General features: G+C 38.7%; 1 protein-coding gene across 10 annotated transcripts in view; it reads right to left on the bottom strand.

Annotated features, from left to right (window-relative positions):
* Window positions 1–203: 203 nt before the first annotated feature.
* The window catches only part of arhgef11 (Rho guanine nucleotide exchange factor (GEF) 11), a 37936-nt gene continuing 10695 nt past the window's right edge, over window positions 204–27444 (bottom strand). For 2 of the 10 annotated variants that reach the window (XM_053233354.1, XM_053233357.1), the window contains 34 exons: window positions 27288–27395; window positions 27115–27163; window positions 25485–25522; window positions 23896–23979; window positions 22647–22715; window positions 22398–22502; window positions 21977–22075; window positions 21036–21078; window positions 19473–19569; window positions 19037–19159; window positions 17493–17516; window positions 17259–17388; window positions 16316–16412; window positions 16103–16132; window positions 15787–15907; window positions 14535–14738; window positions 14066–14113; window positions 13825–13973; window positions 13441–13581; window positions 12795–12871; window positions 12254–12379; window positions 11841–11958; window positions 11458–11636; window positions 11242–11317; window positions 10054–10230; window positions 9885–9966; window positions 8243–8320; window positions 8088–8128; window positions 7827–7997; window positions 7360–7590; window positions 6113–6187; window positions 4745–5037; window positions 4445–4595; window positions 204–3239 (listed from right to left, as the gene is read on the bottom strand). In XM_053233354.1, the coding sequence (XP_053089329.1) occupies window positions 3181–3239; window positions 4445–4595; window positions 4745–5037; window positions 6113–6187; window positions 7360–7590; window positions 7827–7997; window positions 8088–8128; window positions 8243–8320; window positions 9885–9966; window positions 10054–10230; window positions 11242–11317; window positions 11458–11636; window positions 11841–11958; window positions 12254–12379; window positions 12795–12871; window positions 13441–13581; window positions 13825–13973; window positions 14066–14113; window positions 14535–14738; window positions 15787–15907; window positions 16103–16132; window positions 16316–16412; window positions 17259–17388; window positions 17493–17516; window positions 19037–19159; window positions 19473–19569; window positions 21036–21078; window positions 21977–22075; window positions 22398–22502; window positions 22647–22715; window positions 23896–23979; window positions 25485–25522; window positions 27115–27163; window positions 27288–27395 (3693 nt within the window). In that variant the 3' untranslated portion in view covers window positions 204–3180. The other 8 variants (XM_053233355.1, XM_053233358.1, XM_053233356.1 and 5 more) reach the window with 7 other exon arrangements.

The following is a 27444-nucleotide window of genomic DNA, read 5'->3' as shown; positions in this document are numbered from 1 at the left end:
TGTAAGGTGTTAGAACCAGCATATTAATATAAACCTGGCACTATGGTCAGAGCTACTGTTATAGAAAATTAATCACCACCTTCTGACCAATCAGATTTGAGAATACATCATCAGTGGGATATTTTATGATTCCTTTATGACATTTTTTGCACTGGCTTTAAAAAAATAATAATAATAAAAAAGGCAAAGAAGTTAATTCAGTGTAATTTTGATAACTGCAACACGTTTTTATTTATTTAATTATTTATTTGGATCATTTTTTTTTTTTTTACATCACAAAACAAATGACTCGTGATCATTTTTACAGTTTCCTTCTGTGCAGCTAACAATCTTGCCATTTTTAAACAGGGAGATAAAATAATTTACATATTTTTGTCCCATATCTACAAAAATAAAATCAAAGTAATAACTAGAGCTTTACATAAAAGAACATTTATAAAACAAAAGTGTGGTGTCTATATTACATGAGTGAACAAGATTGAGAATAATAACAATAATAACAATAATAATAATAATAATAATAATAATAATAATAATAAAAGAATAAAGAATTATATGCACACAGTAGTTTCCACAGGCTCTGGCTCTTGCAGTTTGCTTTTTCCCCCCCATTGTGCATTAAATTTTTACAAAAAAGTGTGAATGTGTGGAGACGGAAAGAGAGAGGGATGGGGAGGGAAAGGGTGAAATTAAAGTAGAAAAATGGTGAGATGATGAAAAACGGTGCATAAGTTAAAGCTAAGAAGAGAAATAGGGTCAACATTTCTCCACCTGAGTTACACAGTAGTTAGACACACACAGATTAAATCCACTCGTACTGATAAAGCTCAGCAGTGGAAAAAGACAGCTTCCTTCTCCCTTTGTGTGTTAGATTTTACAGGCTAAACACTACAGTGTTTTAACCTAGTGTTAGGCAAATCAGACATATTCCGTTTTTTTGCTTAGTGACAGACATATTCGGGCAACGAGGGTGGAACTTAGGTTGCATCTGATTAACCAATCACAAACTTCATCATGACATCACCATTAACTTTCAAATTTCTTCATGTAGATGTAGTGCTTAGCATTAAATACTGTTTCTTTATTATAAGTTTTTTTTATTAGCCAAGTCACCAGTGACATTATGCACAATGCTGTAGTGATGTCATATGACCAAGTTTTCGATTGGCTGGTTGACCCAGGAACAAAGCACCACTCGCTGCAGAAGCAAAATTCCAAGAGGTGGAGTTGGATCTGATCCAGCTCCTGCTACCTGGGAGGATTAGAAACAAAACTCCAAGGAGTGGATTCCGACCGGATCCAACTCCTCCTACTGGGGGTCAGAGCCAAACCAAAGGTCCAAGGGGGGTGGAGTTCGGATCTGATCCAGCTCCTCCCACCTAGTTGGAGTTGAACTAAAATCTCCAGGGGGTGGAATCGGACCTGATCCAGGTCCTTCCACCTGGGTGGAGTTGAAATAAAACTCCAGGGGGTGGAGTCGGACCTGATCCAGCTCCTCCTATCTAGGCGGAGTCAAACCAAACTCCATGGGGGTGAAGTCAACTCAGTGTTTTTGTTGTTGTGTTCTAATGCACCTCATGTGTTAGGGATTAGGGGTTACAGAAAGTGATTAGACTTTTGGTTCTGCAGTATGGACTACCTCACTAATTTCACTTGGTGACCCAGGGACATCCATCACTAGACAAAAATCAGGACGCACCACTGATGTGAGCTCGGGTTCAACACTGATCTCAGATCAGCTGTATCCACTTTTGAACTGCAAGATCTGATCTCAGGTCAGTGTGAAATGGGCTAGATCGAATCCCTTCATGTGTCATCGCTGAGGTGTGGGACAAACTTCACAGTATTTACATCACGCAGACTTGATATCATCACAGGTAACATGATATTAGGCTACACATTTTTATAAATAAATCCCTCTCAGCAGTGACAGTCTGCATATACAGCAATACAGTAGTGTGCAGTGCAGCAGTGGTGGTGGTTCGCTACATACACAGGAAAAAAACAAAAAAAAACAAAAAAAAAAAAAAACACACTAAACTGTACTTTCCCTTGTCACTGGTGTGGTACCACCTACCGCCATACCTGTAGTACGCATCTTTCACATGACAACGAGAATACAGTGTACTTTTAAACTGATTTATGGTACACAGCTGGACCTTAAGAACCACTGTTGTACCTTTAATGTAGTAATTTTTAAAAGGTATCCACCTTTCCAGGTAAAACATACACACTAAAGGTATGAAAGATGCAGCCAATGACAAGGAAAGGTACTTGTTTTTTTCTTACGGTGTCGCGAGGATGAACTTCTGCATTAAACAGTGTGTGCAGAGATTTTATATATAGAACGCAACAAGATCAAAACCAAACCCACCCTCGCTAGTCCTTCATCACTTCCTCTCGCATAGTGTTAATTTAGCAAATAAACGCTACAACACAGTACACAATGATAGTAATGCGACATCCTTAATCAGGACCACAGTGCAAAACAACCTGAAGGTGGTTTTTTTTTTTTCTTTTTCTTTAAAACGTCTTCCATCCACACACATAGTATACGGTGAGTAGTGGTGGAGCGCACAGCCATAGCGGACACAGGTGCATTATGGGAAATTTAACCCATTTACTGATACAGTTCCCCTTTTCTGACGGATGAGGTGAACGCTGAATGTGAGTACAGATTATTTACATACAGCAGGTAAAGTGCTGGGGCTTCCTTCAGAGGGCGGAGTCATTTCCTCAGCCAATCCCGTTCAAGCTCGCCTTCCTTCGTTAACCTTCATTAATGATACCATCAGATCGACCTCGCTTTACCTTCTTTCATTGTGTACCATTAAACCTTCTATGTTTCGCATTTCAGAACGTTCCTCCTGCACTTTTTCTTTCTTTCTTGTCTTCTTGCTTTCCAGTTTTCATGTGCTGAAGCTTCTTCTGTCCTCTCTCTCTTTCTCTCTGTCTCACTTCCTGATGATAGAGGACACGAACGACATACATCATATTCCTGGCTTCTCCCAGGAGCAAAGCATGCTGGGATTGTAGGAAGGAGCTACATAGGATGTGAAAGGTGACAGAAATGCCGGTCCCTTAGTTTTGTGTGCGAGTGTTTATTTAAAAAAATCCTTCAGCACATTGTGTGTGTGTGTGTGAGAAAGAGAGTGAGAGAGAGAGAGAGAGAGAGACATGTCAGAATCCTGTGGACTGCATGACAGGCTGAGCGGCTTCTGTGGCGTCACCTTCCTTCCCTGCACAGTCAGAGAGAGAGGAAAGGCAGATTAAAGAGTGATGAGCATATTATTACGTTACCAAAACTGTCATTGATCATCCAGACATGCCAGGTTGTATTTGATGAATGATTTTGTAAATTTGCTGGACAGTTTAAAGCACAACTATATTACCACATGCCTAACTTAAAGCTGTACACGATTTCATCTTTGGGAGGCGGAGCCTAGGGAGAGAAATGACACCAATTTCGTAGGTTTCCATGCTACGTCCACATTAATCCGGATAGATCTGAAAACTGCATTTTCATTTTAAAATGCTCTCCGTCTACGCTGGCATTTTTAAACGTTTTCCAAAAATCTGAAAACAATTACATCCCTCTACTGCGCATGCGTAAAAAAAACTAAGAAGCTTTAGCCTGAGTTGTTTCTGTTTATTTACTTTTATTTATTTACTTTCCGTCTCTTTGAATTGATGCGGCAATGTTGAGGCAAAGCACCGAGTTTTTTTTAAATGGACAGACAAAGAGATGGAGTTGTTGCTATCTGTAACCCAAGACCATAAAGTTGTTTAGTTTGAGTTGATTGGGTCACATGTTTTTGAATCTCTCAGTCTCGCTTTCTCAGTCCACACTACAAACGGCGTTTTCAAATTTATCTACTTGGGAGAGTGTTTTCGAAAAGCTCCGTTTTCACGGGACAAAAAAGCCGTCTCAGAGAGGAGGGAAGGCCAAAAAATAGAGAAAAAGATGCGTTTTCAAATTTATCCGGATTAGTGTGGATCTAGCCCCACTGTTCAGCTTTAAACTGATGGTTTGGTCACAGCAAGTCACACTATGTCCTAAACCACATCAGCCATGATGTCACCATGACATCACTGAAGAACTGGAGGTGGTTTGAGGCAGATATTTTCCTGAACCACCCTGACACACATTAAATATGTTTATATTGAAATATTTGTGGGCTGGTGCTGTATTTGTGCTATTCCTGTAAGAAATAGCTGTTCAGGGTGGATTTCTCCTCTGAGAGTACATGTACTATATTTTCTGGACTATAAGAACTTGTTTATCCTGTAACAAGTTAGTGAAGCATGATACATGGTATAATTTCTTCAATACACTAACAGTAACATAGGAAAGCATGCGCACTTTCTAAAAATCCGGTGACAAAACAGCACAAATATCAGCATCAGCCTTTCAAACATGACATGGTTGTTTTTTTTAGTTCACCTTTGACCCACTCACCGTCTCCTGCCCCTCTGTCCATGGATGGCATCCTGACAACAGAAGCAGATGTGTGGATGACGTCATCTGAATTTTGCCCGGTAGGAGATTTCTTCTTTTCTGTCTTTACAAGTCTGTAATGTTCGGTTTCGATCTCCTGTAAGGAAATAAAGTTAAAAAAAAAAAACAAAGGCTCCCATAAAAGATCAGTTAAGAACAGAAAATGAAAGTGTTAGCGAAATGACTTCAGAACAGATATTCATTGCATGAATGCTGTGTGTTTTTTGTGTGTGTGGTTGTGTTTACTTTGAGCCGATGTAGCTTTTTCATCAGCTCTTCCATTGTTCGAAAAATCTCATCCATGTTCTTTATCACATGTCGCTGTGTGCTGGCCTGTGATTGGCTGAGCCCCGTCTCGTTACTCGTCACCTCCGGATGTGACCGGCGTGGGGTTTCCTGCTCTTCACTGTCTTGCTGTGAAGACAATGATACGGCTTCCGGTGCCTCTGAAGGACTCGAATCTCTCACTTCGTCCGTGCTGCTCTCTTCCGTAAGAGCTCCCATCTGGTCTTTGGGCATCACCAGGTAGAACATGTTCCCTAGAGACAGAGACGAGAGCATAAACTGAAACCACAAGCAAAAAAAAATGTGAATAAATAAGCTTCCAGGTTCAATTTCTCAAATAAATGGCACAAGCACGTAAAACAAGAACATTTAAACAAATAAAACAAGAACATTTGTTTTCTGATCATTTTCAGTTTTAGTGTGCTGATTGACTTCGTACACGGTTCTGTTTTCTGTCACATTTTCATCACAAATGGCTTAAAATGAAGAAGTTTAAAAATCCTCTAAATTTCATTACACTGTGGATGTGTCCACTTTAAAACATATACTAGAATCTCAGGTTCAGCTGGTTCCTGTTTGAGCGTGTTCTTTTTTTCTAGAATATGCAGTGAAAAAACACTGAAGGTAATACATCCCATAAATCCAGAAATTCAGAATAAAGACTCTAATAAAGAAGTGAAGTCCATGATGATGTGATAAATTACTGTACAAAGGACCAATTGAGAGAGAGTGAAGAAATGGACGGAGACAGCATAAAGCCAAGAACGTTAAGGAGACCTGATTTCCCAAAAGCATTGCAAAGTTGAGATCATTTTAACTAGTAGAGAGAGAGAGAGAGAGAGAGAGAGAGAGAGAGAAAGAGAGACAGAAAGAGAGAGAAAGAGCACTAAAAGGCAATCGCACTGAAGGATGATTTTTGCGCTTTTAGGAAACTCGACCCAGAACATCTGATTTCTCTCAGGCAGGATGGAAATGGTGTCAGAGCGCTGCTTTCCATGTCATATTTCTTCGCATTCGTGCCTATTTTAGACTCTGTGAATGAGATTCAGTATTGAAAATAAAATACTAGGCCACATGATGCTTTCTGAGTTTGCTGAAGAACTCAAAGAAGCCTGCGATTCACTGGCCTGACACCATTTCTCCCCAGAAAGATAAAAAAAAAAAAAAAAAAAAGAAAGAAAAAAATCAGTATTATTGGATCAGCTGATACTTAAAGCTTTGACATTGATATCATAAGCAAAATATTTATTTAAAAAAAAAAAAAAAAAAAAAAAGGATCAGTGCATCCCTAATCAAGAATCTGTGGATGATCCGGTGTATTGATCCCACCTTTTGATTCGGAAGATTGGACGGAGGTGACATCAGGGATGTCATCAGGAATAGAAGAAGAGCCCGCACCCACAGCTGTGCACGAAGGACAGGTAGAGAAACAATGTACGTGTGTGTGTGTGTGTGTGTGAATGCATTAAAGTGCATGTTCATGTGTGAAAGGTGCGTGAGGGTGAGAGAGTGCGTGTGGTAAAATCACAATGCCGAAAGTGTTATCAGTATTTGTGCAAACAAGGAGAGGCAGATATATAAATAAAGCAATGCAGAAAGTCAGTGTGCGTGAGAATGTCGGAGTGTGTGTGTGTGTGTGTGTGTTACAGAAAGGTGAGAAGGAAAAACAAGGAAAAGTGTATTAAGATCACATCAGCTTCATTACAGCAAGCTCTGAGCACATGCAGAGAAAGGGAGAGGGAAGGAAAATGTGAGAGACAGACATTAGAAGAAAAAAAAATCATTATACACCACATCCAAATTATTCACATTAACAATGAGAAAAAAAAAAACCCTAAACGAACCATTATAAATAATCTACGCAGAATAAGAAATGTTTTAGTGCATTTTTTACACCCAGTAATGTATTTAAAATGTCTTAAGAATATCTCTATACCTTTATCCTTATAAAATAAGAAGGTATGAATATGCAAAAATATGCAAATTGGACGCACCCTAATGTCCTCCTACCACCTAAACCCTACCCCTTAGCTTTACTACCAGTGTTACACCATGCGATTAGATATAACATGTAACGCTAATACAACCAACACCTCGACAGTGACCCCGAGTCTGAAGAAAAGACATCTATCCACCAACATCTGGATTTGCTGATGCATCAGAACTGCTGCACCTAACTAAACTAACTCACATTCATCATAGGTGAACATATATTCTTACTGATTTCTGTCAAAATACCCCATAATATTCATAAAGCTGTTCACCACTATCACCAGATTAGCAAGTTCTGTCACTAAAACGTTTCTGGCTATCAAATAATTTGCATATCGCCCCATGATAGGTTAATGCCACTGTGCTTATTTGGTGACATCACAAAATGTGCTCATATGCAAATTAATTATTAAGTACTAAGAAATTCCGTGTTAAACACAAAAATTGAAATTTAGTCCAATATTAACAAATGTCATTATTTACATTTTATCAAGAAAAGTTATTTACCAAGTTCATATATTTTTTAATTTTTATATATATCAGCTAAAGCGAACAGTGAGAAGCAGCCGGGGATCACTGCTCACCTTTCCTCATAACCTGAACAGTCGGTCGCTCCGCCTCCTTGGGCGGAGCATCTACATGATCTTGCGCTGATTGTTTGGGGCTTTCAGTAAAGCTAGGCTCAGACGCCTCTGATCCTGGGCGATCTGTGAACGGGCTTCTTTCATTGGCTGTTTCGTTGGTAGGCGTGTCATCTGAATCTTGGCTCCACCCATCTTCGAGATCTCTGAAGATTAATTGTCTGAGTGTCTCAACTGAGAGAAAGCAAGAGGAGGAGAGAAAGTTCTTTCAAGGTCTTCTTTCTTTATCCTTTTCAAAAACCCAAGCAGAACAATTTCCTCAAAAAACTGGTTATTAATGTTATGAGAAATTATGACACAGACTTATACACCCTTTTGTCTTTTTTCCAATAATGTTCAACTCATAATTCCTCTACGAATTAACTGCTTAGCAAAGCAGGAATTTATTCTTTATTGTTTTTTTTTCTAACCATCTTGAAGAGCAGCCTCAGAGACTTCAGGCCGTGGTTCCAGGTTATTGTGTGCATCATCATGTAGGAAGGCTTCTGATTGGTCGGTTGGGGTGCTGGAAGGGAGGGCACTTTCGTCGTCGCTCTGCGGATCTCTCTCCACAGAACTCGTCTCTTCTGTTAGTGAACCGTCTGAGGAACAGAGAGGTGGCAGTTGTGAGAAATAACAGCCAGCTGTACGAAGAACAGCAAATTCCTCACACACATGATACATTCGCTTACCTTGATTGACATGACTGTCATGTAATCGCCGAACAGAGGACCTGGAGAAGACACAAAGAAATCGGACAATTACAGTAAACATTTTGCTAGAAAAAATATCACCTCCCCTCACAATATCGTGATTTAGCCAAGAAAACAAATTTAGAGTAACTTACTGAGCGGGTGATCCTTGTTTGGTGGCTGCGGCACCTTCGGAGGCCAACGCGATTGTCTTTTCTAACAGATCCTTCCAGCTGTGCAAACAACAGTCAAGCAATCAGGTCGCAAATTCCCCAAAAGCAGTATACTGCTCAAATCAACTCTACTCACTGTAGCGCAAAATGGGAATTGGAAGAATGATGGCCAAGCACCCAGTGTGTGGTCGAATAAAGGGCCGAAACTTCATATCATATTTTTTTGGTGCAACTGTGTCTCACATTTCATTATTCTACATATGAGAAAAACATTTACTCTCAGGAAAACCTGCAACAATATGTGCAGACAAATGACTGTCGACTACAAAAACATGCCAAGAGCATCCAAGAGTTTGCAAAACCTCTTTATCTCTGGACTGAGAATGAACAAAATACCACTTTTTAATGCAAAACTCAAGAGAGTTAGTTATATGACATATACAGTACTGCGCAAAAGTCTTAGGCACATGCAAAGAAACGCTGTAGAGCAAAGATGCCTTCAAAAATAATGAAATTAAATGTTTCTACATTAAAAAATACTATAAAGAGCAGTAAACAGTAATAAGTTAATAATTGGTGTGACGATCCTTCGCTTTAAAAAAATAAAAACAGTACTCTCAGGTACAATGTGTGCAGTTTTATAAGGAAATGAGCTGGAAGTGTTACTGAGCATCTTGCAGAAGCAGCTGCAGTTCTTCTGGAGACTTTGACTGTCACACTTGTTTCTTATTTTTGCAGTAAAACCCAGCAGCCTTCATTATGTTTCTTTGTCTGAAAAATGTCTCTTATGTAATATGCTGCTTTCTTTACTGACATACAAATATTTCTCTATAACATTTAATTTTGTGCTGAAAAACTAATGTTTGGAAATCTAAAATGTTTTTGTACTGAATCAATAATGTCATAAACGGTCATAAAATAAAAATCTATAACAAAGTTTGTACTAAAAAAAATAGGGTGCCTAAGACTTTTGCACAGTACTGTATGTTTGAGTAACAGGTGAAAAAGTTTGCTCAGCCCTGCCACGGGTTCTCAACAGCACCCCCAACTGAGCTGCTACTTGAGTCTTGAGTCTTGTTAAAATGGACGCCTATCTGCTGTATTTGATGCAAGTCAGGACAGCGTCTTGAAACAATTCAGAAACGCATCCGAAAAGTTGATGGAGCGCAAAGACGACAGAGATGGGAGGACATATTTGTTATTAAGATACACGATACAATTCCTCTTTAAATCTCTTACTTTCTTTATACACATTACACACTATATTCTCAATATTTAAAAAAAAAAAAAAAAAAAAAAAACAACAACTTACATCAGTATAATAAATGTTATCACCTAACAGTGTGTGGAGCTGAACAGTTTTTACATATTCTTTTTCCTATTCTACTTTCAAAGCCTAGGTTTTTGGAGTTAGTTGATACAATAGATAATAATATGTCTATTTAAAAAAAAAAAAAAAAAAGAAAAAAAAGCTTTAGTTTATGGCTCACTAGAGCCCTCATGTGGGCCAGGCAGAATTAGAGTTTGTCACTCCTCATCAATAAAATCATTCAAAAGGCTTTTGTCTCTCACTGTGCATGTGATCATAACCTTAATCAGCCATAGTATAATAAAACAAACGTACGTGTTTCTCTCTGAGGATGTTCCAGCCACCAGCTCGTACATCTGTGTCTCAGAAGTGCTGACCACATACAGGGCTTTGTTATCTGAAGAACACAAAAAAGATCGATCAAACAAACTCCCCCACACACGTTTTCCCAGCATGACAGAGTAACCTGCAGACGTCCACACACCCGTGGCGTTAGATCTGACGAGGGAGGAGTTGAGGCGAACCACAGGGCAAAATGGCGTTTTGTGGTCCGTGTTCCCGACTCCGCCCAGTGAGCGTGACGGACAGCGCAGGATCAGGCGGTCGTCCGGACCTCTCTGGAGGAGCACCAACAGGTCTGAGAGCAGCAGAGCTTGGACCTCTGAAACACACACACACACGCGCACACACACGCACACACACGCACACACACGCACACAAGTGAAATGGATACAACGCTTCCTTTTACACACATTTGTGTACATCAAAGAGACAAAATACTCAAAACACTCACACTCTGATAAACACCATTCACATTGTTTCAAGTGAAAAATAACTCGCATAACATCACATTACAGGAACGAAAGCTTTTATCTTAAAGCATCGCAATGAAACATGATGGATATGTTTCCAAAGTGCTTTTGTCTGGATGAAGTTTAAATTAACCTCCAGCATTCCTGCATCATTCTGCTCTGAAAAGCTGAAAAGTTCAAATTTCCCTCAAAATCCCAAACCAAACGCACAATTATTTCTACAAAATTTTAAATGTGTAAAGTAAAAGGTTTCCTTTCAGGACTATTTTGCGTAACCTGTGTGAAAACAAGCATGCACACAAAATGCAAAGGTTCTGATTGGCGAAAACAATGTGAAAAATGAGATTATTATTATTATTATTATTATTATTTTAAATCTTTCGTCCGATTGATCAAAAAGGAATTTCAGCTGAAATGGCTCCAACTGATTTGCTCTATTCTGGTATAGGTGTGTAAATAAAGGGATTTTCACTCCAATCCAGCTTTAAGCTGGATCATTAACGGATTATTAGCCCAAGCTGACATCAGCAGTCAAGTGAAGCAACATTGTAGCCATAAATCCTTCTTTTTCAATGCAAGTCAGAGATTTACAGTGACAGTAATCGTCCAAAACACGAAGTTGGCGGGACAAGAAATGCAGAAAAACTGAGGAGATTAAATTTAAGAAGCAGCGTGTTGACTACTAATGGGATTAAGGGATAGTGATATGCTTAATTTAGAGTGTCTGATGCAGATGGTGTTGTGTGCACATAGGAGATATGAAAGAAAACTTTGGACACTTTTGAGCACTTTTCATTCATAATGTCATTCAATTTGAGATAGGAGATAGATGTTTATCAGTTCGAGTGAGCTTGTCTTACCTATAGCTTTGTCTTTACTGACTTTCCATGTTAGAGGGCCTTCATGAATCATCCTCTTTGTGGTCAAGTCCAGATTCTACACACAGAGAGAGAGAGAGAGAGAGGGAGAGAGAGCATTAGTTTGAGCTCAGCAAGTGTGAGCACACTGAATAATTGATATTTTATAGCCAGTTCTCTAACATGGAGACAGATGGCTGATGTGGGACAGGGCGGTACCTTAAATGGCGCTGCAACGGGATTGGCCTGTCTCTCCAGAGGTGACAAGTCCAGCCTGCGCTGGTATTGGCTGAGCAGTTGTCGGTGCTCCGTCTCCCTGACGACCTCATTGACGGCCTGCAGTATCCCTCGGCAACACACCTGTGCCCTCTGCAGCGGCTGCAGGTCAGGAGAACTGGCTGCAGTGGAAAAACATTACAGTGATTGGTCATGTGCTCTAGCTGGGAGGAGCTACAGTGGAGTTCATGTTTGAATGTATCCGTCATGTTTAAGTGATTTCAGAGTTGGTGTCTGGTGATATACATCAGGACAAAAGTATTTTCGCATTTTAAATGTGGGTGTGATAAAGGGTCGAGATGGTGGTGTTGTGTCTCTGTGCCTACCTTCTGTGTGTTTGATGATGTTATCCAGCAGGAGGGGGTATTTGGTGAGTCTCTGCATCTCAGACACTAGCAGGTCCTTGAGCTGTAGCCGGCGGCAGTGAGGACTCGCCTCACACTCCTAACATTACACAACAGGATCAGTTAACACACGTTCAAATTCACTGTTCTGGACCAAAAAAAAGTAATACACACATTCGCACTAGCAAGCGACAAAGTGACAGATGACCAATTTTTTCTGTGTGACACACAGAAGCGATTTCGGAGACTTTTCTGAAAACTTGTAGTTTTTTTGGTCAACTGTGAAAGAAAATGAGTCACTTCTGATAAGATTACATGTAAAATGTGTGCTAGAGGTTGAGACAAAAACACCTCGTGTGAAAGTAGTATAAAGGTTCTCAGAGAACAGTTATCACCTGTATAAGGTGAGCGAAGCGAGGGTCTTTGCGCTGTTTGTTCTTGATGAGCTCCAGAGCCTGACTCTGCTGACTGCACATGTGAGACACCTGCTCCTGAAACTCCTCTCCTGCTGCATCTTCAAACTAACACACACACAGCACATTTATTAAGCAACATAACATCCATTCAATCCAATTTTACTTGTATAGTGCTTTTAGCAATGGACATTGTCACAGAGCAGCTTTACAGAAATATATAAATTCAAGATATAAATTTTTTTATCCCTAATGAGCAAGCCAGAGGCGACAGTGGCAAGGAAAAACTCCCCGAGACGATACGATGAAGAAACCTTGAGAGGAACCAGACTCAAAAGGGAACCCATCCTCATCTGGATGACAGTAACTTCTATAACAGTATACTATACGGTCCAAACGTGCAACTGCTTAACCACAAAAGTTCATTATACCTTCATAACATCTCTGTCTCGCTCTCAGCAACATCCACTGTACTGAAATAAGGGACTGGAGAAAAATCATTTTTTATAAGGATAGCACTCACTCTAGCAAGCATGATGTCTCCGATGCCTTGGACAATAGGTGATTCCCTCAGCTTCTTCATGGATTCACAGAGACTCGCTGCAACACAAATACACCATTACGGTCAGATTTACCTGCTGCATATAGTGCATGCAAAACATAAATTATCGGCTCAAAACGTAGCTATGTGCTGATAACTTTCGGAAGGGTAATTGTTGAAACGATTATTAAGAGAATCCTAAATTAGGAACAATCGCTTATCATTTTGCTTTTATTTTTGGCTCATTTCGAGTAGATATACGCCAGGATTTGTTGGCATTATACCCAAATGAAAAACCCCCAAAAAACAGAGAGCTTGAAGCACAATGAAGCATGGTGGTGGTAGCATCATGCTCAGATTTACCCATTGCCCCTTGGTTGCTTCTCTGACTAATGCTCTCTTTACCTGGTCACTGACATTTTTTTTGGAAGAGCTGCAATTGTGCAATTTAGTACTGCCCTGAATAAGCTATTTCACATAGCAGATTTGTACATATAGTCCATATAGTCCCCTTTTTAATCCTACCACAGTAGTCGCATCTGAATTTGTACACGACACTACTGACATTTCTACACCAGAAATCCAAGTAATGTGTCTTACACAAACATAATCTGAGAAACAAACTGACCATGCAGCTCGTAGACCTGAGGCAGGTTAGGGAAGATGCAGGAAAGTTCGTCTGAGGTCAAAAGGTTTCTCATTTTCTGGAAGAACACCTGATCCAGAACCCTGAGTGTCCGCAGATGAGACGCCTCCGTCGTGAATAACTCTGAGGGGGGAAAAAAAGTTTTCTGGTTTAAAACACAGGTTTAAAAATTTATATTATAATATGTGATCAATCCCAATCCCACAATATGATACAGTGTGACACAGAATCATTTTCTCTGTTATTCAAATTTATATTTGTCAAATTATGGATAAACTATATTTTTAATTTCTAGTCTTATTTATTTATTTATTTGCTTCGTAGAGTGTAATCGTGTAAAACAGTGGGCTCGTGTTTGTATTTCACCGTATATGACAGCCTGACGGTCAATCTCCCGCGAGCTGAGGGAGTGGAGTGTGTGTAACTCCACTGTCTCCTGCCAGTTCTGAGAGTCAACAACGTCCTCTTCCAGAGGAGGAGCGTCCGGTAACAACGCCAGCGGCGTGTCCACACTCCTGCCACAAATTCAGAGAAAAGAGTCAGAGAGAATGCAAAACCGGTGGAGGAAAAAGGAAAGCATTTTGAACACATTGTTTCAGCTTCATACCTGCGTCTGGAGCGAGGGGTGTAAGGTGGCGTGGGATTCTCTAGTGACCTGGAAATGGAAGAAACCATTTTAGAATAAAAGGTCATCAGTTTCTATTGTTAATTTAACTAGCAAGCAACAAAGCGACAGGTGGCCACTAATTTTCTATATTCATGCGCAACACAGAGCTGCGATTTCAGCAACAAACAGCATCTGAACTGAGATTTTCAAAATGTTATGCAAAACCAAATCCAAACTTTCTCAAATGAATCTTTGGACCAATCCGGTGGTATACGATCCCTCATTAAACATGTATAAAGACATTACAAAATAAAATAAAGCTTGTAAAGAAGTAGCAGAGATCATTGGTGCGTCTGGTGAACGTACGCAGCTAGTACATTTAACTTTCTTTGCTAATCTCCTTACAACCACAAATAAAGTAATACGACCACCAGATGCCACATCACGTGTGTGTGTGTGTGTTTCTCACCTCGCTGAGCTGCTGGAGGCTGAGGAAGAAGCGCTGTGATGTAATGGGCGTAGTCCTGGCCCTTCCCTTTCGTCGCAGTCTTCCATGTCAACGTCACTGCGGGAACGGGGAACAGTCTCCGCCCCTGTTCCACCTCCACGACGACGCCCCTCGCCCTGAGCCTTCAAGGACTCGCTGCGAGCCAAACGCACAGACACTGTAGGACTGAGAGAGAAAGAGATAGAGAGAGAGAGAGAGAGTGAGAGTGAGAGAGAAGAAATAAAATAGTTTTATTTAACACACTCGAGAGACACATTAGGAGTCTCCCATGATACCATGCAGGGCTGAACGACGTGAAGATATAATTTCAATATTGTCACAATATGCTTTTCTGAGATATCGTGAATAGTGTGAGATATTTTTATCTTTTATTTTCATATTTATATATGCGTGTATGCATGTATGTATATGTATATACGTATACTTATATACACACACATACACACACAATTTTTTATATATAAAATTGTATTATAAACTGACAAAACAGCTTTTTTTTAATAAAAACTTCGTGCTTAATCTTTAAAATTGCAAAAAGTTATACATTTTTTATTAATTTTTACTCCTTGTCATTGGTACACATTGTTACTTTTACAATAATAAAAGTAATAATTTAAAAAAAAATCTATGTAATCTATATAATAAAATATTTTTTGTATTAAAAATGAAATTTAATAACAAATGTTTGTAGACACTTAAATAGAAGAACCTGTTTGATATTTTATTAACATGACTGTTTTGCTGGCAGTTTGGGAGCAAACCTATATATTGTGATACATATCGTGTACCGCAGAAATGCTTTCGAGAATCGTGATATCATACACACAATAATCACATTTCCTGGCTAATCATTCGCCTAGAATTTATTTCCATTAGCCATGAGTAGAACAGCAGTATTTTCAATAAACTGTCGCACAGTGATTAATGATACGATGTAACCATAGAGAGTCTTTACTATCTATAAAAAAAATGTTTCTTTACTAGTCACGAATAGGGAAAGCAAAAAATAAACAAAACACATTTTTAAGAAAATGCTGCCTTGGTATGAAAATATCAGTTCTTACTTTGTGTTATGTTTATTTTTTCATCTCTGCTGTGTTTTCTTATTTTTACTGGCAGTTATCTTACAGATCCAAAGTCTCCAACAGGACAAATATGACTGTATCCATAAAGGCAATATGAATACACTCATAACACTCATAACACCACACACCTGTCCATGCTCTCGTCCCCGAGGCTGCCAGTGGAGAGTCTCTGCCCTCCGTTCTCTCCCTCCTCACAGTCTGTATGGTTCTCAAACTGCTGGATAATGTTCCGCACGTTACCTGCACGCACTGGCACAGCCGCAGAGAGTGACAGAGTGAGTGAGTGTGAGTGAGAGAGAGAGAGAGAGAGAGAGAAAGAGAGAGCATGCAAGCAAGAAAGAGCATAAAATAAAGTATGAACTAAAAAAAAAAAAAAAAAACTACAAATGGTAAAACAACTGAACCAAGGCTGGGTTATGGGAATGCAGAGGGAGAGACATGTACCTTCTGTAGGGGATAACGGGACATGGAACGCTGGAAAAAATAAATAATAAATAAATAAATAAAATAAAATCACAGGAGTTCTAAAAATTCCCAAATCAAGCTGAGAGAACAAAACATTTCAAACTGACTTTTGTGACAATGGTGAAGGGTGAACACAATTCACTGAAGGATCAATGATTTTGTGTGTGTGTGTGTGTGTGTGTGTGTGTTTACTGGATTGGGATGTGCTCCTGGGTTTGCCGATGTACTTTAAGATCGGATTCCTCTTCTTATCCTCTCCATCTTTCTCCCTCTTCGTACTGCTCAGCTGCTGCAACACAAGTAATATGAAACAAATACGTTTTCCAAATTAGAGTAAGAACTGTAACAATTAAGACAAACCCCTATGTAACAGATAAAGAAAAAAAGCACAATGTGCTGCTCTTTACTTAATAACTCGTTAGCGCTGTGGTATAAAAGGAATAAGACACTTTCGGTTGTGCTGTTATTGGAAAATGATCAGCTTCTGGGTGTGAACAGTAACTCTGCTTTGCATCAGGCTACATCACACAACCCCATCGTTGATTATTTTAATATTACCGCACACCATGTCATGTTTCATTCCTTATTTATTACTCTAAAAACATACAAAAATCTTTCAATCAATATTAGATTGCGTGCTGGTCACAGACTAATGACAAGTATGTTTGAAATGCTAAATAAAAAATGATTAGACTTCTGATTTAATAAACCAATAATCTAATGTTAAATAATTATTATTGGGGATAATTGTTGATTATGTTTGTTTCATTGAGGAAACCAGAATACTGTGCAGCTCCAATAGAAAAGTTTCACTGAATGCACAAAGTTGTGAAAGCGTCACATTTAAAAATTCTACTAAATAGTTTATGCACTCTTTTTATCATGAAAGCCAAGACAAGACCATAACACAGCCTTAATCATCTTATCTACCCCAACCCCAGGCTGGTCAAGGTGCTCTTTATCCTACCGTAAAGCTACAATACTAAAGAGTTCCATTAAATAAAGAGTGTCTACTCTTTAACTTGACCCTCATGACTCAACTTGATTTTATAATGCTACATGTGTTTAAAAAAAAAAGGTGTAAAATGTAAGTAATAAAATGTGAAGTGAGCTAAGCAGTGAAAAACGAGTGTACCCTCTTGGTCTTGGGGAAGAAAGCGAGCCACTTTTCCTTCTCTGTGCTGAGTCCTGGGAAAAGTTTGGAGTCTCTCAGCTTAATCCCGGCGTGACGCAGGTAAAGAGTGATCGCTGATGCTAACGGGGAACTGACCAAACACCACAGACAAGACATTTTTTTTTTAAAAAAAAAGTTCTAATAAGCAAACAGTTAGCTGCAATGCAGAGATGATTAGTAAGCATTCGGTCCTACCTTCTCTCCTCTTCGTGCTTTGAGCTGCAAATAAAACAAAGGATAGCAAAGGTTAAAAGTTTTACTACCATCACAAAACACAAAGCAGTCTGAATTAACTGAGGCGTCTGTAACACAAACACTTTTTGCCCACATACTTTCGCCTTTTTCAAACAGTCTTCAGGACTACATCTGCAGGTCCGAACTCATGAAGCAGTCATGTGACCCTGTGTGCATCTGCCTTTGTGACTGAGCTCATGTTTATGTGTAGGATGTCATGTGACTGCATGCTGAGGTATGCTGGGGCTTTCACTAGACGTGACCTTTGTACCTTCATACTTTAATTTCATTCTATCATCTGACATCTGCTCTGCTTTTAGAGCTGAGAATGTTTGTCCTGATTTAACAGGGAAGACATGTTTTATTTCTAAATTAGCTTTAGCAAATCTACACCTGCATAGTGGGGAGGAGGGGGGCGCAATTTTTGTTGCCATGATTTGTGCCCACTTTTCCCCTTAGAGTGAAACATCAGTACTTCAATACTTCTGACTGATCACCTATACCCTATGATGAAACATCTCTCTCCTCACGGGCGTGGTCTCTTCCAGAATGACTCCGCCCCCATTGACAGGGCGCGACGGCTCACTGAATGACTGAATTACATCATTTTCATCTTCATGAAATCATATGCTATGGCCTTCATTCTCACCAGATCTCAACTCTCACGGGAAATTCTGGAGTGGCGTGTTAAGACAGCGCTCACCACAACACCACCTGAAAGAAGATCTTTAGAAGAACGATGTTCATCGCTTTAGTTCAGTTCCAGAGAATTATTGTTTCATGGGTATTTTTTTAAGTTTTCCATTCAATTCAATTCAATTTTATTTGTATAGCGCTTTTAACAACGGACATTGTCACAAAGCAGCTTTACAGAAATAAATGGATTCACAAAAATATATTGTAAATATTTGAATTTATCACTGTGAATTTATCCCTAATGAGCAAGCCAGAGGCGACGGTGGCAAGGAAAAACTCCCAGAGATGATATGAGGAAGAAACCTTGAGAGGAACCAGGCTCAAAAGGGAACCCATCCTCATCTGGGTGCAACGGATAGTGCGATTATAAATAAATCCCTTCTATCCATAAATATCCATAAAGATTTCCATAAATCTTTATTTTTGTACACATGCATGATCGAACTAATTCTTAAAGGTTTATATTTACACTGTTTTGCAGGTAGTTTATTAGGAAAACTAAACGTGATGCATATTATGGCAACATAAAAATGTCTTGAAATACCGTGATATGATATTTCAGTCATATAGGCCACCTCTACTAATAATTTTCTGTAAAATACAATACTTTGGTTGCTAACAATTAAGAGGTCATCTCATTCACCCATGAAAAACATTTCGTTTAATAATAATAATAAAAATATTTTACTTTTCTGCACTAAATAAGTTTCAGTAAAAAGCTACATTCTGTATTCAGATACAAACCTCCATTTCCATATTCTTAAATTTACACCAATACAAATCTTTGATTTAAAAGAAGTTGTTCTTACAGCAGTTCCCACAGCGCCGTGATCTGTCTGTCCACCACCTGTCTCTCTTTCGCTGGGTCGCCGTCTAACTGCTGAAGATCGCTCTCTCCGAACAAGGAGCCCAGCCCCATTAGCTGCTTATTCCTGCATTATAGCGCAGCAATTACATTAGCATATAATTCTATGTTATTAATAGCAAAGAATCAAGCCCCAATGATAGTCTAGTCTACGAGGATCATACAGCTTTCATATAAAATTCAATGAATGATCAAGCTTTTCAAACATTTCTATACTATGCTTTAACTTTTTAAGCACTCCTCAAAGCACCATTTCATTATAAAAAGCTCAATTTAAATCCACAAAAACAGAGGTCACTCAGCAAAAATGCAATTTTAACATTACTGAGACACTCAGCTGATTTGAGGAAGTCAGCTGATATTACACAGTGTGTGTTTACCTGTAGTCCTGTATTTGGTCCTGGATCTCTGGAAGCACCTGCTGCTGGAGCTCGGAGAGCGGACCTCTGATGTCCTCCTGAGCATGGAGACGACTCTCTGCACACACACAAACAGCGCTCGACATCAATACTGAAACCTGAGCTTTCGTCTGCTTAACATTCAAAAATGCCCAAAATTCTCGAAAACAGCCCAAAAAAAAAAAAAAAGAGAGTTTTTTATGATCCATTGTGTGTGTGTGTGTGTCTGTAACATACTTCATACTTTCTACTTGAAAAAACTGTAAATATACAGTGGGGTCCAAAAGTCAGAGACTGCACTGAAAATCTGGGATTTGTTTCATTTAAGATTAGAAATAAACAGAAGATTTTGGAATTTTAAAATATTGAAAACAAAGAAAGTAGATGTTCAATATGTTGAATATTCTGCACTATTTCTAGGTCCCTATTTAAATGTAAGCAAATGTGTGATGTTGACCATGTTTGTACAAAAGGTCTGATTTTCCTCATGTTTAATCTCTTCTATTGAAGCATGTGTTCAGACGACACTCTGAGGGATCTGATCTAAAATGGATCATAAAGTTTTGCACATACTTGTGGAGTCCATGCCAGCTCGAGTGCACACTGTCATTAAAGCGAAAAGAGGACGTTCCAAGTACTAGGAAACTCTGAAATTCGTGTAAATATTTCAAAGCTGTAGTCAGTAATACCATTTGTAATGAAAATTGTTGGATTAAATTAGAAAATAATGCAAAATAGAAGCATTTTCACTAGTGCTCTCAGACCTTTGGAGTCAATGAATGTCGCCAAACTATGTGAAAATGTAGATTTTAATCTTGCCTTGGCGAAGTTCCTGCAAAGCTCATGTTGCGTAAGGAGCTGGTCAGTCTGCCTGAAGAGGCAAAGCTATCTGACATAGCAAAATGCACATAGTGAAGCCTAATCAATTCATTTTGTGATCAGATTCTGGCTGTCAAAATGTCCATCATGCTCCTGAACCATCACATCATCATCAAAACAGAGAAGAGCGCTTACATGCCTTGCACAGACGACAGCGGACAAAGCTTTAAATGTTCAAAAGACACGATAATAGACATTAATAAGATAAATAATAAATGTAGTTGACAGAACAGATGTGAGTGAACATGTCAGTGATTATTTCCTCAGAGATGTTAGCGTGAACAGAGATCAGTGGAGTGAAGAGACGACCATGAGGCTTGCGTTTAAGACACGGTGATGAGACAGAGACTGATGATGAGGATGATGATCAAAGGAAGAACTTAATTCCAATGTAAACTTATGATTCTTTACAATTTGCCAGTCATGTTGCTGTTCCATGAGTAGGTTAGATTATAAATGTAGAGGAAGGCGGACGTCTTTCAGTAAAATTGGGATGAAATTTTTCACTTTCGCAGGTAAACAGATTTTAAAATGCTAGAACTTTACATGTGATTGAGATACATGCAAAGGAGAGAGGAATAATAGAAAAAAAAAAATTCACAGTGTGAAGCGCTTTCCCAGTCCACTACATGTCCAAATATAAAACACTGAATCACCAGATCTTACCGATATCTGTCAGATACTCGTCTCTGACTTTAATCTTCAGAGGCTGTGAAGGAGAGGGAGAGGGAGAGAGAGAGCGAGAGAGAGAGAGAGAGAGAAGGCATAAACAAATCAGCAAGGTCAGTGAATATTTAGGTGTGCTGAGATCGGACACATCACTGTTTCTTTGATGGAATGTCTCAGTGCTGATTAGCTCACGCTGTTTTGCACACCAGAGTGTTAATTTCCATCTCTGTGATGCTTGAACTCTCAAATCTGAAGGCGTTGATTAATTTTCTATAACAGCCACCCTGACAGTAATTCAAATCAAACGTTCATACTAATGAGCTCATTCTAATACATTACTGTTTCTATAGTAACAGCTCATTCTCAGGTATAGCATAACTAGCACATATAATCTAAGTCTAATAATAAATGGATATTGATAAGGTTTTCTGTAAGGAGATGTAAATTTAAAATTGATAAAGAAGGAGTCTTCAGTGTCAGCGTAAGATTACAAGAAATTCTTCAGGGCTTTGTGCTTTCTGCTTTCACTAAGCTGTGATTTTGTTACAAACACCAAGAGAGAGAGGAAAAAAAGAAAGGCTAGAGAGGGAAAGACTGTTTATAGCTACTATAAAGAAAGTGACAGAAGGAATGAACTTGTCTCACGACCACTGAATGTAGGGATATATGATTAAAAAGTAAGAATTGTTATTCATTCAGATTTGGCTCAAATCGCTGTGAGGTACGCTGTTAGAGGAAAATAATCAACTTCAGGATGGCAACAGTAACTCTTTTTCCTTATATAATTGTATCAGGTCATCACTTAATTGAAGATGATACATGAAATATGCATGCATTAATACAGCACTGTGATAATTAATGAAGTGTTGTTGCTGTTAGTGACCGTGACGGTTTGAGTGTGTAGATGTTTCTTCATGTACGGGAGGATGTAAACTCACAGCATCAGGGTCCAGGAAGTGAGAGCAGATCTGGGGCGCGATGGCACGGGCGTCTTTAGGACTCGAACCCAGGTAAGCCTCAACAGAGAGATAGAAGAGCTACAGGACACACACACACACACACACACACACACGTTTGTCTTCATCAGTTAAACGTAGCTAACTCTGAAATTCATGATCTACAGTTAGCTAACTTTAAGTACCATTTTGATGCACAGTGTCCGTTTTAAAATTCCAGACAATAAAAAAAAAAACCAAGAAATTATTATTAGGTTATTATTACTACACATTTATCTACTGTTTGGACAGCAGGATTATATTCATGAAATAAATATGTAGGGTATTATTTTTCAGTCCAAGGTGTCCCAAAAGGCTGTAGAACTTCAGCGAAAGCAGTGAAGAAAGAAAAAGTGGGACTAACCAGTGGGTTTGGGTCCAGCAGCTGACTGAAGATGTATCTCATAAAAACCGTCATGTGAGCAGGACGACTCTTCAGCAGCTCGATGTCCTGAAACGGGCCGTCCATCTGAGCCGAGAGAGGGATAGAGACAGAGATAGGGAGATGAAGGGAAAAAAAAACAATACAGTCATATGGAGAAATGCTTTTTTTTTTTACTGGTTTAAAAAAAAAAAAAAAAAAAAACACATTGTAGTGTATTGAAGGACTCACTTCATTCATCATATATCCGTCATAATCGTCGTCTTCTTCCTCTGGACCGATTATATGAGCTTTCCCAGCCTACAGTCAGATCATTACAGAAACTACAGTCAGGGAGAGGTTTAGGATATTTAACTGCGAAATAAATCTCAGAATAATGTGCCCAGTGTAATCAGAGTCAATGTTATTTCTATCTTATTTCTGAGACAACACGTATACAAGTCCAGAGCGAGAGTGTGTCATCACAATACGTTGTGTGTGCGTGTGCATAAAAAGTGACATTTCAGTCAAAAAACAAAATCCTTTCGTTATCTCCAGAAGAAAGAAACAAGCGTGATTCACCAAACATGTCTTGGCTGATCGGCCACATTTGTGGTATGAGGAAAACTGTACGCTGCTTTAAAAGATAAGGGAGTGTGTGTGTGTGTGCATACATATATATGTACAGTCGAGGTCAAAAGTTTACATACCCCTGTCAGAATCTGCAAAATGTTAATTATTTTACCAAAATAAGAGGGATCATACAAAATGCATGTTATTGTTTATTTAGTGCTGACCTGAATAAGATATTTCACATAAAAGATGTTTACATATAGTCCACAAGAGAAAATAATAGCTGAATTTATAAAAATGACCCCGTTCAAAAGTTTACATCCCCTTGATTCTTAATACTGCGTTGTTACCTGAATGATCCACAGCTGTGTTTTTTTGTTTAGTGATAGTTGTTCAAGAGTCCCTTGTTTGTCCTGAACAGTTAAACTGCCTGCTGTTCTTCAGAAAAATCCTTCAGGTCCCACAAATTCTTTGGTTTTCCAGCATTTTTTGTGTATTTGAACCCTTTCCAACAATGACTGTATGATTTTGAGATCCATCTTTTCACACTGAGGACAACTGAGGGACTCATATGCAACTATTACAGAAGGTTCAAACGCTCACTGATGCTCCAGAAGGAAAAAACATGCATTAAGAGCCGGGGGGGAATTTGAAGATCAGGGTAAATTTAACTTATTTTATCTTCTGGGAAACATGTAACTATCTTCTGTAGCCTCTGAAGGGCAGTACTAAATGAAAAAAATATGATATTTAGGCAAAATAAGAAAAATGTACACATCTCCATTCTGTTCAAAAGTTTTCACTAAATAAAATCACTAAATAAACAATAACATGCATTTTGTATGATCCCTCTTATTTTGGTAAAATAATTAACATTTTGCAGATTCTGAAAGGGGGATGTAAACTTTTGACCTCAGCTGTATCTCACCGATTCAAGCGTGCCGGAGCCCTGTCTGCGGTGTTGAGGAGTCCTGAATGATGAGGACGGAGAGGAGAAAGGGCTCTCGCATGTCTGAAACAGAGACAGAGAGAGCGACATCATAACAGTCATTAAGCAGGATGTTGAAACATACTCAGAGTGATGTCAGTACACTGACTCACACACACACACACACACACGTTAGTGATTTTATACAGATAATTTTACACTGCAATGATGTGACTGATAATGGATGTCTTCCTCACTCTCTCTCTAATTCAAGCTCTAAAGCCAGGCTTACACCGTATGACGAGAACATTCTTAAAAAAAAAAAAAAAAATTCTCATTAACATTCAATTAAAACAATCAGACAGGTCACTCACACACAGCCTACATCGCTGAGGAAAGCAAAGATCTTGGCTTAGCTTTAAGTGACGGTGCATACTGAGATATTGTGTAGGGGTGAGTGATGACGAAAATACCATATCATGATATATAAAGGCATTTCCATAACACAATATATAGGTTTTTGTAAACATCTGCTAGCAAAAAAACATCCAAAACATGGCTAAAAAAAGCTTAAAAATATCTAATAATTGTAAAAAAAAAAAAAAAAAAATTCTAATAATAAATAAATAAATAGATTTTATTTATTTTAAAGGTTCAGTACATATTTTTAATGAGAGTTTGTAACTGTTATTCAAAAAAAAATAATAATAAAAATACCAGGACACTGGCAATATCTCAGAAAATATCACCAGTTTATGACACAATAATCAATATTGATCACAATCGTTATAAATTATATCTTCTTATTGCCGAGCTCTAATAGCAAGTCATGAGTATTGTCCGATGTATGGTCTAATTAAGTGTATGGTTTAATGTGCTCGTGACACTACTTCAGGGCTGGGTGATATATTAAAGGGAAAAAAAAAAAAAAAAACCTGTCTCAACCCGATACACAGTGTACGTGTGTGTATGTGTACGTATTTTATATATATATAAATAAATATATAAAATGAGATGAAGAAAAGTGGGTAGAACTATACAAATGTTACTGACGATAATGATAATATTTATTCTATCACAATAACAATATCATATCGTCATATCGCCCAGCTCTAGTCCACAGCATTTTATACAGTCTTTCAGGAAATTATAATACCAAGAGGAACCAATAAAAAGCTGAAAGGTTGATTTCGTGTGTGGACCGAAGAAGCCGGTAAGCTAAATCAGTCGTGTAACACAACAGGACTCCAGGAGAAAAGCACTGGTCTGGAACACACACTTAAAAACAGTTCACTTGTATGGGCTCATCCTCTCACCTTCAACAACACAACCATCATATCATCACATCTTTTTTGCTGATGCTTATCTTAGTCTTACAGACAGAGGACAAGCTGTTGTGCACACACACGTGTATATATATATATATATATATATATATATATATATATATATATATATATATATATATATATATATATTACATACACACACACACACACAAAACAATGAGGGCATGTACAGTATGGTTAGTAGGTTTTGAAAAGGCTTTGAAAAGGTTTTGAATAAACAAACAAACAAAAACAACTTACTTCATATTCCCCTTCACCCGCGTCTATGGACAATCGACCTGCCAAAACAGATCACGTCAATTCAATTTTACTTGTATAGCTTTTTTTGAACAACAGACATTGCACAAAGCAGCTTTAGAGCAATCTGGAGCTAGATTTACATTCCTAATGAGCAATCCGGAGGTGACGGCGGAGAGGAAAAACTTTAAAACAATGCAGAGGGGAACCCGACTCAAAACCCACCCCTATTCTGGGTGACACCATTATTCTGGGATTATAAATCATTACTCTTCTACGACTGTGTACTATAAAGTCAAAAAAGGGATGTTTAGTATAAACAGGTTTCAAGTCGCTAGATGTGAATTCATCTGCTGAAACTGAACTGAGATAGTGAGCTTTAGGAAGGGCTGATCCCGGTTCAACTTCATGCAAATTTCAAGCAGCAGACGTGTAGAGGTGACCAATGAGACAAAAGACATCTTTCTATTGTCTGTACGCAGCTTCATTCTCTCATTCGCATTGTGCTGTCTACATGCAGTTCCGTACATGGATGAAACATTAACCGCAGTGTCTGGTTTGTCCATCCTTGAATAAACCAAAAGACAAAAATAAAAGAAATACCGCATGAAACATAACAATAGCATATTTAAACAGAAATGTGCTGCTGTAAACAGACATATAAAAATAAATAAAGACTCTTTTAATTAGTTTTAATTAGAATTAAGTTTATAAAAATCCATGCAAAGTTAATTTGTAATGATCCTGACTGACAGGTTCATTCACATTCTGAGCTGCAAACAAACACACCCCTGAAGCGGCGAGGCACCGAGCTATTCATGCCATGTGCAGCAGAAATGTACCCTAAGGGCATTTTCAACCAATTAGCCTGGTCACGGGGTCTGAATCTTAGCGAGATGACTACTTTTGGTTTGTTTGGTTGTTTTGGTTCGTTAAGTTTCTTCAAAAAGCAGAAAAAAAAAAATAAATAAATAACTTGGCTGAGGTGAGGTGCAGCTGAAAACTAATGTGCAAAAAGAACAAAACGCTCCTTCATTTGTTGTTCAGAAATACAGTAAAGGAAAAAATGTATACCTTTGCCAAGTGAGTGCGCTCAATATCTTTCTAGATAGTTCTAGAAATTACTAGATTGTACATCCATTCACTGTTTGTTTTCTCTTTGTGTTTGTCAGTCCAAATCTCCAGAACATTTCGGCAGGACGTCGCCCGGTCCTCATTTTATCAGCTCGTATTTACATATAATGTCATCCACGACCCAAAACACACAGCATGTCTGGGTCACTTCCTGTATTTGGGTTGATTCAGGATTGAAACGCTTTCACACTGCATTCATGAGGTCACTCAGGTGCTCTCGGACTGGTTAGTTTGGGCTGCACTCGAGTGTGACTGCTGTGTTCTCAAACATCGAGCAAACGAAACAGAATAAACACTGCTTATGTGAAAGCATGCTATGAGTACCAGGATGAGCACAGGGTAGTGCTTATAATTACAGAAGCAGCTCTTAGGTACTAATCTACAGGCTCCAGCTGAAGACTTGGGTATACACAGTGTTTGGGAAGTGCAATTACAGTGTGTGCTTACACACTCACTTTCACACACACACACACACACACACAAACGAGAACAAAATTACCTTCTCCAGCAGTAACGTAGTTGCTTGCCGTTTCCGAGCGTGTGCCATCCTGCCAAAACAAAACAAAACAAAAGCAACAGACTCAGACACTCATTTAGTGCAAAACTAAATAATCATCCCTTTAGGGAACATAAAAAAACAAACAAAAAAAACAACAGAGAAGCGGGTCTTACCAGATCTTTCTGCATTTTCACTCTGACTTGATTAGCACGCCTTTTTGCGCTTTCTATCCTCTCTTCCAGAGAGGACGACGGGTTGCGAGATTGTTCCTCCAGCAGGTCCTGCACATTAGATGACATGAGTGAGCGATGAAGACCAGGGCGGCTTGTA

Source organism: Pangasianodon hypophthalmus, chromosome 4 (assembly GCF_027358585.1).
Source record: "Pangasianodon hypophthalmus isolate fPanHyp1 chromosome 4, fPanHyp1.pri, whole genome shotgun sequence".
NCBI classification, from domain to species: Eukaryota; Metazoa; Chordata; class Actinopteri; order Siluriformes; family Pangasiidae; genus Pangasianodon; species Pangasianodon hypophthalmus.
This window is presented reverse-complemented; position numbering and strand designations above follow the sequence as displayed.